Source organism: Corylus avellana, chromosome 7 (genome assembly GCF_965113065.1).
Source record: "Corylus avellana chromosome 7, dhCorAvel1.hap1.2, whole genome shotgun sequence".
Taxonomy (NCBI): domain Eukaryota; kingdom Viridiplantae; phylum Streptophyta; class Magnoliopsida; order Fagales; family Betulaceae; genus Corylus; species Corylus avellana.
In genome coordinates this window covers 28,008,664-28,024,418 of record NC_142496.1, presented here as the reverse complement: position 1 = coordinate 28,024,418, position 15,755 = coordinate 28,008,664, and the positions used below count along the sequence as shown (strand labels likewise).

Genomic DNA, 15,755 nt, shown 5'->3' with positions numbered 1-15,755 from the left:
TGTGTTTAATTAAAAAGTGATATTAGTTTTGGATACCAAGAATAGGAAATATGAAAACAATAAAGAAAACTTTTCAAAGCAAGGGTACGTGGATATCTTACCATATATTTTAATTGTATAAACATTTTTAATTGTAGTTAGTTGAAATTATGGAGAACAGTAATTTTATTGTACTTTAATCGAATTCTAAGCAAGCTCGTGTAAATATGTTAGATATTCGTAAATATTAATGGTGTATGCACAAAGTAGCTAGCCAATATATATTCACATATAATTAATACAACTAAACCCCATTCTCGAGCTCTAATCCCTTCCCTTTCGAGTCATCACCTTCGTTTGTTTGTATTTGAAGGGGCTTGGAAGTAAAGAATTTGGCACAAAGAAAATAGTACACAAAATTTAGGACTTGCAAACATGTGATCAACCAGTAAAAGTACTCCAATTTTCCATTGTTCAAGTTTTTGCCTGGAAGCCAGTGACTAAATTTGGTCACCAGAGAAACCAAAAGTGTGCTGGTATAGTCACCGGCCGAATTTGCCGTCCAAAACAGCGCCATGGCGGTGCTCCTCATGCTCTCCGGCGCCTGATCATACAAAAAGTCGAGGTGGCCGATGGCCATGAAAGCCTCTGAAATCCCATGAAGGCTGTACTGTGGCACAAGCCAAAAGACTGAGATTAATGGGAGAGTAGTGGATTTAGCCAAATTGGCTGGCTTTTTGCGCTTCACTTCAATGAACCGGCCACCAGAGTGGCGAATATTGAAATGAAAAAGCCCATTCCCATGCGGTGCAAGAAGGTGATGCCTTGGCTGAGCCCTGTGAACTTGCTTGCAAAAGGAACGAAAACGCGGTCGAAGAAGGCAATCGTGGTGAGCATAGATATGACGGTGAAGAGGAACATTGAGGCTGAAGGGATTTGGAATGACTTTGTGAGCTGCCTGTCCATGGCATTGGCTTGTTGGAGAGAGAAGGTTCGTTGTTGGGCAGAGGCTGCGAAAAAGATTATTCCAGCAGCCCATATGGGTAACATTCTCATTATAGATTTCAACTCTTCAACTCTATGAACCGTGTTCAGCCTCCATAAATTTGGTTTTTGTGTAGCTTTAATGTCGTCTTTGACAGTCACAATGGCTGCCTTGTCCAAGAACCTGCACTTTAACATAAATCATCTAAGAAGAAAGAAGAAAGGCAGTGTAAAGTTTATCGGTATGTAAAGAAATTTGTGAGCCTAATTCATCATTTTATGGAAAATGATTATGCTCCTTACAAACGTGCCCAAAAGTCTTGTGTACAGCAATGTAGTGTATATATATATAAGAGAGAGAGGGATATAGCGGCTTACTGAAATTGTCTAGTATGATGTAGCATCCCGTCTGAAGAAATAGAGGCATCAATCTCCTTATTCTGATATAACATTTCTGGGTCAGAAACAAAGGGGACATTTCTCTTCCTAAATGCAGCCACAGTGACTTGTAACAATCGAGTAAATGGGCTCCCAGCCGGAACCAAAATTCGGTAAAGCGGGTAGCCAAAAACAAAAATGGGTATTGAAAAAAGCATGGCAGCTGTTGGAATTCCAAGGCCCCAACCCCATCCAACATTATCCTGAATATATACAAGCACTGTTGAGGACAGAAGCATAGATGCCCCCATCACAAAATAGTACCAATTAAAAAACACCCATGTCTTGGTCTTGTGCTTTGGTTCCACACCAACAAATTGGTTCACCCCAAAGGCCGCCACACATGGTCGGATCCCGCCGGATCCGATGGCCACCATTAGAAGAGAAAAGTAGAGGATTGCAATCTCCCTGGAATTGGCTTCTTGGCACCCTTGGTTAGCTGCACATGGAGGTGGCCTTAGCTGTGGCAGTGACGCTGATAATGTCAAGCATACCAGGGCCTGATCATATCATGAGCATGAAAGAAATAACTGAAAATCTTATGTATATCAAGCTTCATATATATATATATATATATAGGGAGAGAGAGAGAGAGAGAGAGAGAGAGAAAGGTTATGTAGATATATATCTTACTATTTGGCACGTAATGGAAGCGACTGTGATAGTCCAAAAGGGTCCAGCATATGAATCAGCGATGAAGGCTCCAAGCAATGGCATCAAGCCTGCAGTGCCACTGAAGGTGGTGACAGTGTTAGCGGCTTTAGTAATAGGCATATGAAGATGTTGAGTTAAATAGTTAGCCATATTGTTACTGAAGCCATCCACTGCCAACTTCTCACAAAACTCAGTTGCTACGTACACCAAAAAGGAAAAGATCATGACCAAAAGCAGATCATTGAAAAGGAGAAAAGAAAGATTAATGTAACTCTAGCATTAATGCGCATGCAGAAGCGTACCGAAGATGAAGGGCATTGTGATAATTCCACCCTTCTTCCTCTTGAAATGGTCGCTTAGCTCATCCATTTTTTCCATCTCTGACTTCCCTTCTTTGATCACCTCTTTATTTTCCATCTCTACAACTTCAGTGCTACTTCTCTCCATTTGTAAATGGCAGCGCTCCTTCTCAACGTGCTCCTTTTAAGTTCTCTAAAATGTAAAGGATGCTCTTACCAAAACCTTATTCTGTGTATGTATATATACAAACATATTTTATATATATATATATATATACATAGAGAGAGAGAGAGAGAGAGGCTATTGCCCTTGCATGAAGTCAATGAAGCGTTGGGGAGGGGGGGGGTGTACATACCCAGAGAGATGCGACCTAGAGATGCTAATGCCCCACGTACAAAATGACAGAGTACATACCAGAAGCATCCGAATTGTCTGAGTGTATTACACCTTGGGGAGGGCTTACATGGATAACAAAATCATCAACTTAATTGCTTCCTAATCTCTACCCCCTACCTGCCTATTAGCTTTCTTGTTTGAATGTAAACTCCACTAAAATAACTAAGGATCCACAGCAAACATCGATGTTTTAGGTGTTTGGAGTTTGTACAGAGTGTTTGCAGATTTTGATGGAAGAAAAAAAAAAGATTAAAACTTTGAATTTTTTCCCATTATTCAATACTAAATTTGCATATGAATTTGTACCAAAAACAAGGAGGGGGGGGGGGGGGGGGGGGTACATACCCAGAGAGATGCTACCTAGAGATGCTAATGCCCCACGTACAAAATGACAAAGAGTAGAAGCATCCGAATTGTCTGAGTGTATTACATCTTGGGGAGGGCTTACATGGATAACAAAATCATCAACTTAATTGCTTCCTAATCTCTACCCCCTACCTGCCTATTAGCTTTCTTGTTTGAAACTAAACTCCACTAAAATAATTAAGGATCCACAGCAAACATCGATGTTTTAGGTGTTTGGAGTTTGTACCGAGTGCGCGCAGATTTGGATGGAAGAAAAAAAACAAGAGTAAAACTTTGAATTTTTTCCCATTATTGAATACTAAATTTGCATATGAATTTGTACCAAAAACAAAAACAAATCCGGTTCCAAACTGCTTTTGTATCACTTAACACTCTACTACAATAGACAAAAGTCGGTGGAAGCTCTTGCTAGCAATTCAAAACTTGCATGAGAGAGACCTAACTGATAAAACTAGAATATGAGGTATCAAAGCAATAATGCTAAAATTAAACTATAATAATAATAAAAGCCACTGATTGTGACTATTTATTTATCCGCAATTGAAGATGGTCATGCACCCTCTCTCCCTCTCAATATGATAGTGATTTCATACCAAATCCCCTCGTCATTAGGCCATGAATTCCTCAATTCACAAGAAAAGAAAAGGACTAAAAAAGGGTTATTATATCATTATGCCACTACTTTAATCACATCCAAACAAGAAATGCCGAAGACCAGTGCGGACTTTAGAACTATCTTGAAGTTCACGTGGGAACGGAATCAATATTTTTCATCGGGATCATGAATGAAAACAAACTTAAATTCAATTGGGATCAGGGCTGCTTTTTAAATTTTAAACATTTACTTTAATAACTTAGCAGCTTAGCATTCTATGACAAATAGCACGCTGAATTCGACTAAGGCATTAGTATGAAGCGAGAGTTGGCATATTCAGATCAATGAAGAAAATGTAACACCGATTAACTAACCCCCCTCCCTCAACATCCGAATCAACTCTTTTCCTTCTTTATTTTTATTTTTTTTTTGGGTATTGGAAGTCAAATCTACTGCACTCCCACCTTTCCCACCATACACACGCATTTCCTTCACCTTCGCCATAATTCCCCAAAGATCTTATGATGTGAGATGAATTGGAAGGAAAAAAAATCTTCGCTCTCATATGATACCCAACCAAAAGAGGGGGAAAAAGCATAATTTATTTTTAGGGCTGCCTCGGAAATTAATTTAAAAACTAAAAAACATTTTTATGTTGGACCGGACCAGAAACAGTCACTGACGTGAGTGCAGAATCCAAATGGTGCACATCTCAAGTCCAGACCAACATGTGAATTGTGAAGTATACACAATGAAAAGAGATACCCAGGCAAGCAACTATGTATAATAAAATCTTAATGAATCCTAACAAGGGAGAAACCAGGGTTATCCGGAAAGCAAATACACCTAAACATTCCTTTGTCCACTCCAGACACGCACACATCATATAAACTCCAGACTGAAGGGTTGAAGGTGAAGAAGATGCATTTAAGAAAGAAGTCACTGAAAACAGAAGACTTGTTATATATTTTTTTTGTTGAATGGATGTTGGGGGTAGCAGCAAGAAGAAAATAGACCACAGATATTTTGTTATATCAATCCTCGAACTCATGCATGTGATCAAGAAGGTAATTGGCAGCCAGCTCCTCATTCTTGTTACAGGCGAAAAACACCTCCAATACGGTTGCTCGATCGAAGCCCATTGCTTCAAGCTGATGGAAAAAACAAATCATTAAAAAAAAAAAAAAATTATGGCAAATATCATCATCTCTTAAAACAACAAAACATATTACATATGAGCGTTTACATATAATAAGAAAACCTCAGAATCAAATTAACTGCACCAACACGTCAGATGAAAACATAATGTACCAGAGAAAGTATGGAAAAGCATTGGCCGGGTGCAGGAATGCATGAATGAGAACCATTTACAGTCAAAGACAAGCATTAAAAATTATTGAGTGCGCTTCTGTCCACGGAGCCATGTCCATAAGAGGAGGTTAGAGTAGAACCAATGATAAGTTGATGGCATCGATCGCCCGTTTAAATAAAAACCATCACTTATTGATAAAGATAAAATATGATCTTGATAAATCATGTGTGCAGTGATATCATATTCAATATGTAAATGCAAACTTCCCCAAAAATAACACTACTTACATTGCACAATATGTAAATAGTTCAATCTCAGTGGACATTCACAGAAAAGCTATCAAATTTATGATATTTTATAAAAGCTAGACAAACTTCATAAAAATCAATGCAAAAGAATGATATACTAATTCAAAATACAAGTCACAAAATAGGAATCATCAATAGTCCCATTTCTGTCAAGTCATTGATATGCGCTGTCATTAAACCAAATTTTAAACACGAATCTAATAATACACTGTAATCCAAAATGTTTCCATTAATACGATATAGTTTCTATTGACAAGCACGAAACTGAAACATTTCGTAACCTTGAGTACCAGTATTACTTGGATGCTTCAGTCAGTTTCACAAAAATAAAAATATAAAAAACAAAAACTACAGTGAGATTCAGTTGAAACAGCAAAGATTTAGGTTCGTACAAATAAACCACAATGTACTATCCAAAGGTCAAATTCATGCAAGGAAGAAAAAAAAAACTCACTCGTTCTATGGCTTCGCGCTCCTCAGGGGTGACTGTTATAGCCTGCGGCATTCCTGCTGTCAGCTGCCCCAGTGCATTCCTAAAAAAACATTATTCATTAGCATAAAAAGTTTGTACAAATGTATAAACCAATAAAGCACTGTAATAAGAAACATAAATAAACCCTCACCCTTCTCCACCTTCAATAGGTTCATTAATCAGGCGAAGGAAGTCAGCCTGATGCTCTTGAATTAACCTCAGAAGGTTGGGATTTTGTTTCCCAAGCTCTTGAAGCATAGGCTGGCAACAAAAAGAGAATTAAAACAAACCCTTAAGAAAAAGAGGGGAAGTAAATCTTCTTTTCTTTTTTTTTTTTGGTGAAGGGGAGGGGGGAACCTGCAATATTTGTGGATTAGCCTGAACCACTGCTCGCAAGGCTTGAAACTGAAATAGAAAAACACAACAGACAATTTCAAAACCAGTGTAAGTATAGATATGACGCACAATGGGCATAAACAGAAGGAGAGTGGGGGGAGACCTGCTGACTATTGCGCAAAAAATCAAGGGTACTTGCACCAGCAGCAGCACCTGAGCCCATGTTGGGAAGGCCCTATTGCCAAAAAAAACACTCAAGTCCATAATTGTAATCAATCTCCCCAAAAATCAATGAGCAAAAACAATGCAATAACTACCTGGGGAAAGAGATCTAAAGGATTAGCATTTGGTCCACTTGAAGGAACAGCTGCTGGTTGTGCAGGTTGCGGAGGTTGGGCTGGAGCATTTGCAGGTGACCCACTTGCAGGGACTCGGGCCACTGGAGGAACTTCAGCTTGCTCAGGGATACCCTGATATTTACGAACTGAAAATGTTAGATATAGAGATATGACGTCAAGTAGAAACAGATGATGAAGGCTCAAATGATAGTGTATCAAGTAGGACAAGAGTATCATCAAGCAAAAGAAACTAATGCAGCCATTGCCTATTCAAAACAAATGTTTAGAGTTACACATGGCCAGATTGATAAGCCTAAAAGTCATACAGCTTCAGTTGATCATGTGCAATAAAATAGAAAACACATACAAAAGAAAAATCACCAGCTTTACCAAAACCATTATAAAGATGTCAACAATTATTCTTCAAGCACTAGTACCTGGTAACTGCAAAAAAATCCCTAAGTTCTAAGAACTTTACAATCATCCATCAAGAGTATTAAAGTCCAATATCATTAACACTTAAAAAAATCATGAAACGAAACGTGTATTAGCTGATTATGAAAAAACAAAGCAACTTGACCATGAATCATTAAACGTCTTCAAATCACCTACCGAATATAAATATTCAACAGCTCTCTCTGGGTTGTTGAAAGCAGCACGAAGTGCACGAACAACAATATCCCTATCCCAAGTCCCTCCTCCCATATCCAGAATTTGCTGAATTGCTCCCTCTAAGTTGTTTCCAGCAAGCAGATTAGACGCTGCTTGGCCATAAACATCACCCTCAGACCTGCTTCAACACACATATCGAGATCTTTACGAGACAAAAAAGAACGAGGAATGGTAGACTTACAAAATATTTTACAAAAAAAAACTCTTACAAAGTGATGTGGCACAACATGATTGAAAAGGAGATGAATTCAAATTTTGTGAAATTCAATCATGTTGTAACACATCACTTTGTAATAGTTTTTTTTTGTAAAATATTTTGTATGCCTAGCAATTCTCAACAAGAAAACTCTAAATGTAAACACCAACATAAAGAAGAAACTGAAATGCATGCTCTTCCAAAGTTCAATGGAGAAAACAGAAATACTCACGCAGCAGTGGTAGAAGAGATAGTAGCAGGGGCTGGGGCTGGGGCTGGGGCTAGGGCCGGGGCAGGGGCAGGGGCAGAGGCTGGGGCTGGGGCTGGGGCAGGGGCCGGGGCCGGGGCCGGGGCCGGGGCAGGGGCACTGACAGTCACAGGCCTGTGAAATAGAAAACTTATAAACAGAACAAACATCACAAAGACAAAGGAAATTATAATTGTACAAACAAAATTTTTCAGAGAACAATGTCATTTATAAAATCTTGGACTCACAATTCCGAGGTTACTACAGGAGCTTGAGGTGCCGTTGATGCTGGGGTTGTAGGAGGCGGGGCACTTGTCTGTGGAGTCTGCATGAGGGTCAAGCATTTTTAAGACTTAAAAGTAGATAGAAACTCACAATGGAATATGGTCCAGTAAACCAACATACAATATAAAAAGGGAGGATACAAGAACTAATAAGTAGTGACAAACCAACTTAAGGCACTAGACTTTGAGAATACTAATTCCCGGCAATCAACATTTAGAGCTTTAAGGCATGCTACAACTAAAGAAGTTGAGAGACATGGTAATGTTCAGCGAATCAAAAATATTGAAATGTTATTTTTATTATTTTAAAGACATTCTAGAAAGGGTGATATGGATTTATGTTAAAAAAAAAAAAAAAAAAAAAAAAAAAAAAAAAAAAAACAGATTAATTAAAGGATTGAAACTCTTGCAGTTGATGCAAGACAACATTAACAGACCAAAAAATAGAGCAGAGGATGAAATGAGAATATGAAATCATCAATTTCCCAAAATTGAATAGACTATTAGAGTTTTATGTATATTCTTTTGATGTATATTCACATCGCATCCAACGAGTAATATTAACAGCGAAGTATCAAAAATCTAAGCTATAAACCTCATCATCATCATAATGATAATAATAGCCATGATAATGATGACAAAAATATTTTGAACATAGACCTCACACAAGACTAAACATCTCCCGAGTCCTAAAATCAGACCATAATGCCTCAAACAAAGCAAGTACCAAAATCTTTCAACAATAAACATCTCTAGAAGCATTTTCTTATAAACCAGACTAACAAGAATATGCCTGAATTTGGAGCAACAAGTTTAAATATTCAGGATTTCAGATTTAAACCCTTGAGGTTGGGGAAACAGCAATCATGTTGCTGAACCATCATCAGTTTGCATGGGTTTAGGACAGAATAGGCCTTGTTAAGAGCCAAAGCCTAAAACATACAAGACAAAAGGAAAGTTATTCCCAATAATCACCAGAAACTACTGGACGTTTAGACCTCCCAATCATGGATTCACACTAAGATTGACACTTCTATACTAGGGTTCATCCTTCCAAATTCAAAAGAAAAACACACAAAAAGAAAGGCCAAGCGTAATGATGGTGATGCAATAGTATAGCTAAATGTAAAATAATCTACTTTGTTCTCGACGGAATACTCATTAAGCCAAAAAAAAAAACTATGATCAAAGAATTTGAAGATAAGTTATGGATAGTATTTTGTGTTTTTTTGATGACGAGGAACCACTTTAAGACAGGGCTACTTCATGTACCCATCCCTGTTGGGTAAACCTCGAATCCGTGTAAAGTGTATAGCTAGTAACTAACAGCAAGTGGAAACAAAAGCGTTACCACCACCAAGAACTCACAACAGATATATTATAATGACTGTTCTCACCTTGCTTGCAGCAGCAGTTGATGTGGTAGAAGCCTCACTAGATGAGCTCTTATTCTAGTATCAGATAAGCAATAAAGTAATGATCAGTAGAAGAGAAAAGTCGTATCCCAAACCTTGACAAGTACAAGTTCAAGCAAAAGATTGCAATCAAACTTGGGAACCAACCAGGTCAACAGAAAATCAACAAATCACATCTACAAAACAAGAGGCAACTAAGTTCAAATATATATATACATATATATATTAAAAAAAAAGTACACTTAACCCCCTCTAACTATCAAGCAATTTGCCAAGTTCCCTCAAACTTTTAATTGCAGCGATGTTTCCCCCATAAATAAAAAATAAAAAAAAATACCCTTGATTAAATTTTTCAAGGAAAACAAAAAAATGGAAGAAAAAAAAAAAAATCATTTTTCATGAATTTTTTGTCTTTTCTATTTTTATTTATTTTTCTGAAATTTGACTTTTTCATTTTATTCTAAATCTTTTACCAAGGGTATTTTTGTCATTGTTTTGTGTGGAAGGGGTACATTCCAACCCAACGGTAGTTTGGTGGGGGGGGGGGGGGGGGGGGGTGAGAGGAGGGACACTGCAAATTGCATTGTAGTTCGAAGCCAAAAAAACAAAAACAAACAAACAAACAAAAAAGGCATTAAAATCAGTAATAATACCTAGAAAAATATTGAACTACTCATAAAAATCATCTAAAGTAAAAGCTTGATTCAGCGATGTAATTAATTGAAAATTTAAAACACCCTTTCTGCAAGAACAAGAAACCATCAATCCACTAGCCCCTCTTAAAAAATGGGAGAATCTGCCCATAAGTGATGGGGTTCTGTCACCATTTGATAAAACATTAACATAAGACATGGACCTTTTTCCTTAAAAAGGACAACAATTATATATTATAATCCATGTACTATCACTACCGAGAGATATTCCCAATCATTAGCACGTATGGTTATCTGCCCTTAAATTCTACACAAAAATTAATAAATAGGATGCAGAATCTAACTGATCGTACACAGTGATCAGCTAGGAAATAAATATAATATAGGACCGTTCTTAACATGCAAAAATTATATGAGAACCCACTTAAAAACTATTGATCCTTTAAGAGCAAAGATCCAAGCACTTCCCTCATCATAAGTTTTAGTTTGGCCATGGCTACCTCCAATTTTTAAATAAGATAATATCTAAAAGACATTGTTTCAAGTATTAGCTGACTGCAGTTGCACGACCTTATCAGCCCAAGTCTAAGCAAACACTATAACATACTTATTGATTATATCAAAGAAACACAAAATTGGTATCACCTTTGTTAACATGATCACAACAAAACTATTTTCAGCAACTTTGTTTTCATCCAAGGTGGTGCCATCTTTAAGAACCTTTCCTTGATGGATAAGCATCTGTTGTGCAGCAGGATAAACATCCGCACCTTGAACACTTTCTATACTCTTCTTCACATCAGCAACCTGGAAAGAGTAGTAGCAGGGTTCAACAGAAATAATAGACTACTAGTCATAGAACCCATATAGACAAAGCAGTAACACCACAAAAATAACGTACACGTTTTAGTAATAAAATAACAAATTACTTATTTCAAAAAAAAAAAAAAATAACAAATTACTGGATAGTTCTATGAAGGGACCCACGTTTTGCCCTGAAACTAAAACTAACTGCAAGCCACCATAATGAATCCCCCTGCATGTAAATTCCAGTACACAATGGGTTTAACCAATACAATATACGAAGACTTCCTTTGAGATTATGTTACAGGGACTAAGGTAGACACTGAGTGTGGGATATAACTAAACGTCTGATTGGTCTAAACCCAGAAAACTAGGTCACACATACATATAGGCAACTCGCTCATATGGATGTCATTATGCCACAGATAGGCGGATTAATAAAGTATCTTCCAAAACTGAAAGCAATTTCCCCTCTCATCCCTTGTTAGACATGCCTATTATTCATATCTAATAAATAACAACACATGGGTCAAGCACAGAACCACACTTGCATCCTCTTGTACATTGCATTGACATTTCATCAACAAGAATTCCAAATGAAACCTAGTGCCAATCATGATGCACTCAATCGTCATTCAATGTTCATCTCAACTAATCATCCGTGATTCGTATAGCCATTACAGCTACTAGCCTACTGGGCCCAATTGTCAGTAACTTGAAAAACCCAGAACCCACATAAACTCCCACATTCGCCCACAAAGCAAACCAATTCAAGGAGCTAAAACCGCAAATCCACTAACTGAAAAGTGAAAGAAGTCACAAAATACAAATTTGCCCAAAACTAAGCACCAACTCACAATCTCCAATCCAATTCCACTCATCCCCAAACCTAAACTTCAATATGCACAACAAACCAAAAGCGCGAAATCTGCAAACCAAGTACAAATTTAAACCCTAATAATCCCTCAATTTGGGGAAACACACGCACCACAAGAACGGAACCCTAGTAATTACAATCCACAATTACGATGATAACAATGCCAATCATACTAAAATTCTATGACAACATAAAAAACAATAGGTAAAGAATACGAAGAAGAAGGAAGCGAACCGAGTCTTCAGGCTTCACTTCGATTTCAAAGTGAGTGCCCTTCAAAGTCTTCACGAAAATCTTCATCGTCAACTGCTCCAATTCGCCGTCCGTACAGCCTCCGAGAGAGAGAAAAGAGGGAGAACGAACGCGCAAGTAAATAGCTATAAAGAATAGAAGAAAAGTATATTTTTTTTATTTTTTTATTTTTTATTTTAAAAAAAAGCACAAATTTGCCTCTTTATATATGCAGGAAGGTGGAGCGAACACGCGTGCCGCTGCGGGGAAGTGAAACGCGCCGTAGAGATGAGGGTTGTATCTCACATGGATGGACGGATATGTGCGTGGTGGATAGGCACTATGAAGGAGTGTTGCGGGTATTGGTTTTCCTTGGATTGAAAATTTTTAGGGAGGAGACTGATAAAGCTAGATTTTTGTATCTGACAAGGACTCTTGATTGAGTTTGTGTTTATCTCGGGGAAGGAAGCTTATAATGTTTCGGATCGGTCCTGTGGCACCGCCAATCTTGAGCCTCGCCCTTAACACTAGTAGCTTCTTTGGGATTGTTATTTTCCATTCTTTTTTTATAAATTGATTTCGCTATATAAATTTATCATGAAAAAATGTTAGGTGTTTTTCTAGTATTCTTCTGGTATCCTCATAACTGTGATGTATCTTTTAAAATTATCGTTGAATTTGCAATTATCATTATTAATTTTTAATCTATTGGTGATTTTAAAAATCACATTACAGTTGAGAGGACAACAAAAAAATACTAAAAAAACGCATAACATTTCTCATTTATCATATACATTATTATCATATATTCACGTCCCATGTTTGGGACCCAAAAAAAACATGATTAAGAATAGTAAAAGTCTACTCCTTTTACACATAATTATTTAGAAATCATTATCGAAATTATAATCTCATGATTATAACTCATAATTGTTATACAATATTGGCATAAAAGTTAGTTAACGTGAAATGAAATTGATTCTCCTCTCTTCTCTCAAAGAACAAGCATTAGTAAGGAACATATGTTTTCCTTTTCCTCTCCACTTTGTGGTATCAAAAATAAAGAAAAAGAGAGATACTTTCCTTCTCCTTCCCTCCATTTTATTTTCCTTCTCTCTTATTCTTTGGTTTTTTTCTTTTTCTTTCTAACCAAACAGAATATTGACTTTTGAGGCATCGTATATTTATGAGAAGGTATTTAATTTTTTTTTTCTTTGAATAATTAGTGATATATGCATCTAGTCAGATTAGATATTTCCATCAGGTCTAAACATTTTTGGCTAGAACTCACGTATAAGACATGAGAAAACATAGATAAAGCTTCTGCTCGTTCATGAGGTGACCCATTAGTAATAGAAAGTGTTTTCCTTAAATTAGATTGTATAAAATTTATCAAGCTCAATTTATTAGAAATGATACGTATTTTTAAAACATATGATTTTCATATGCATTTTAAAAATGCATGTGAATCACATACTCTAAGAACATATTAAACATGTTAATTTATTATATTTCCTCATATTTTTTGGGATATTTGGTCAAAACACCTCACAAGTTATTATTAGCATTTTTCAATTCAATCATTTCATTGAAAACTACTTGCATGGCATGAACCCTACGTAAATAGTTTACCACGTGTTAGGAAAACTAATTTTAAATTACAAGAAACTAAAAAAAAAAAAAAAAAAAAGCAAAACTAAATTTTATATTTTTTTAAAAATAGACTCCTGAAATTCATTTCCAAACATTTTAGTTACTGATTTGTTGGTAAAAAGATATTGTGAATCTGATTTGCTCAGGAAAAAGTATATTTTAAAAAAATAAAAATAGAGAGAGTGAGAGAGAGTTGATATTGCATTTTTGTGAGTAACCCCAACTGGCCCATCAGACAGGGGACGAAGGCCCATTGACGTAGTGAGAGAGAAACAGAGAGAGAGCAGATATCATAACCCCAAGGCCCAATGACGTACAAGTGTTAGGGCCAATATTCGGTTACTTAGGCTTGAGCCCATGTCTTTTTGAGTGGGGTTGGCCTAACCAGAAAGTGCCCTTTCCCTTTTATTTTTATTTTTTGTTGTTGTAAGAGTAGTAACACATATCACGTGTTCAAAGGGTAGTTCAATCGGCTGAGGACCACGCCTTATAAAGCGGAGGTTATTAGTTCGAATCCTCCATCCTCCCTCTTGTGTGGACATGTAAAAAAAAAAAAAAAAAATCAAGAATAGATGAATATTGTGGCATTAAGCCAATGAGACAAGGGAATGAAAATATAGTAGCATTATTTTTTTTTTTGTAATAAAAAATTACTTGGCACCCAATATTTTGTTTTTGTTTTGTTTTTTTTTTCTCTCTCTATTTTCTTAGTTAATTAAGCTACCTAAACACTTGGGCAAATAAGTTTTATCAAAACTACTCTTAATTGCCTACTTAGTGCAATCGAGCCGAATAATTACAAAAAATCCCCATCCATCTAATAAGTGCAAACTTATAGCACGTGATGGTACAATCAATCAAGTTGTGATCGGCACATACAATTGCAGAGAATCCCAAATCCGTGATAGGGATATAAGAACAAATCTACCCAATCAAAGGAACAAATGTAACTCACAAAAAAAAAAGGAACAAATCTAGCCAGCAGAGAGATATAGATATAGGAACAAATCTTGGTAAAAATGCAAAGTTAAAGCATTTGATGGTGCAAGTGCAACCAATCAAACTTTGAGAGAGGGTGAGACAACTGACAAAGGGCCCAATCCCTCTCCTCGTTACCATCAAATATAAAATATCAAAAAGAAAATAATTTCCAACAGGGTAAAGTGCATCTCCCCAACCCACATCCATGACCTTTTCGTTCACCCTTCTTCAAATTGAGTACCACCAGATTAAAATACCGTCCAAATCGGTTCTTATAAATTCTTAACAACCAATATATCATATGTTATTATTCCACCTTGGGGGTGTTAACTTGATTCACATTGTGTGTGTTCCTCATTTCTCTAGAAAAACAATAAGTTTTTTTTTTTGTTTTTTTTAAATGATTCATACGATTAAATTATGTGGATTTATTTATGAAGGTTTCAATTGTTTTTTAATAAATATTTTCGTCCTTTTTTTTGTTGTTATATTTCTAACCGCACTGTCACATTATATTCATCTACATATATAGTTCATCATTAAATTTGTGTGTGGTCTACATGAGTTTACAAAATTCAATGGTTAATTCATTAAATTTACAAAATGCGATAGTTAAAAAATTATTGTGTAACATGGCTCATTTAGAGAGTATGTTAGAAATAATCCCACCTAACAGACCCATCATATAAATCACGGGCTTCATAACCAATACCAATATTGTCGGAAGAGTAATGAACCTCAACACTGAAGACTAGCCTACAAAACTAATAGTGCAGTGTTTAGGTAGGAAGACTCCCGGAAAGAGCCTATCCTCGAGAGACATGAGCATTTAATGGATTACTCTCGAGAAGAGAGTCATCTCAGGACCATGATTTATCTATATACAAACTCTTGGACAAACACCTTTTGGGAGAGTTAGACAATCACTCCAATACGAAAGTTACAAATGGCTGTTGTTCATTAAAACCTAGGAAGAGAAAAGCTAGGTCTCAACCCCCTAAGTTCCGAGACATGTCTTGTCCTATAAAATCCGGATCAAATATTTACTCTTAGTTGAATTGGAGTAAGAGTCTCAATCCGAGTTCAATCAAGATTCCTTGAAGAATTTGGCCAACAATCCTACTCCAAGTTGAATTGGGGTAAAACTCCCGATCTATGTCCAAACTCTTAGCACTCACACCTCAAGTTGAATTAAAAGACTTAACCTTGACTAAACTTTATAGGCCAATACCTCACGTATAATCCTCGTATCAAAATATTGCGC

At 36.5% G+C, this 15,755-nt stretch overlaps 1 protein-coding gene and 1 pseudogene across 3 annotated transcripts; both read right to left on the bottom strand.

The window, feature by feature from the left end:
• Window positions 1–283: 283 nt before the first annotated feature.
• On the bottom strand, window positions 284–2,557 carry LOC132185626 (protein NRT1/ PTR FAMILY 3.1-like; annotated as a pseudogene). The gene is made up of 4 exons (XR_015912889.1): window positions 2,358–2,557; window positions 2,035–2,252; window positions 1,342–1,901; window positions 284–1,147 (listed from the first exon to the last, which is right to left on the bottom strand). The product of XR_015912889.1 is annotated as a protein NRT1/ PTR FAMILY 3.1-like (transcript).
• A 1,917-nt stretch (window positions 2,558–4,474) lies between these two features.
• On the bottom strand, window positions 4,475–12,024 carry LOC132184134 (ubiquitin receptor RAD23d). Of its 2 annotated transcripts, none has more exons than XM_088518182.1 (12): window positions 11,861–12,024; window positions 10,591–10,752; window positions 9,275–9,328; window positions 7,842–7,918; window positions 7,579–7,728; window positions 7,091–7,271; window positions 6,458–6,610; window positions 6,304–6,375; window positions 6,162–6,209; window positions 5,956–6,065; window positions 5,787–5,865; window positions 4,475–4,863 (listed from the first exon to the last, which is right to left on the bottom strand). In XM_088518182.1, exons 1-12 carry the CDS (start codon window positions 11,924–11,926, stop codon window positions 4,747–4,749), a joined length of 1,269 nt encoding a protein of 422 aa, XP_088374308.1. In that variant the 5' UTR covers window positions 11,927–12,024; the 3' UTR covers window positions 4,475–4,746. The 2 variants fall into 2 exon arrangements, with proteins under 2 accessions (XP_088374308.1, XP_088374309.1); XM_088518183.1 differs by having other exon boundaries at window positions 7,091–7,268.
• Window positions 12,025–15,755: the final 3,731 nt, after the last annotated feature.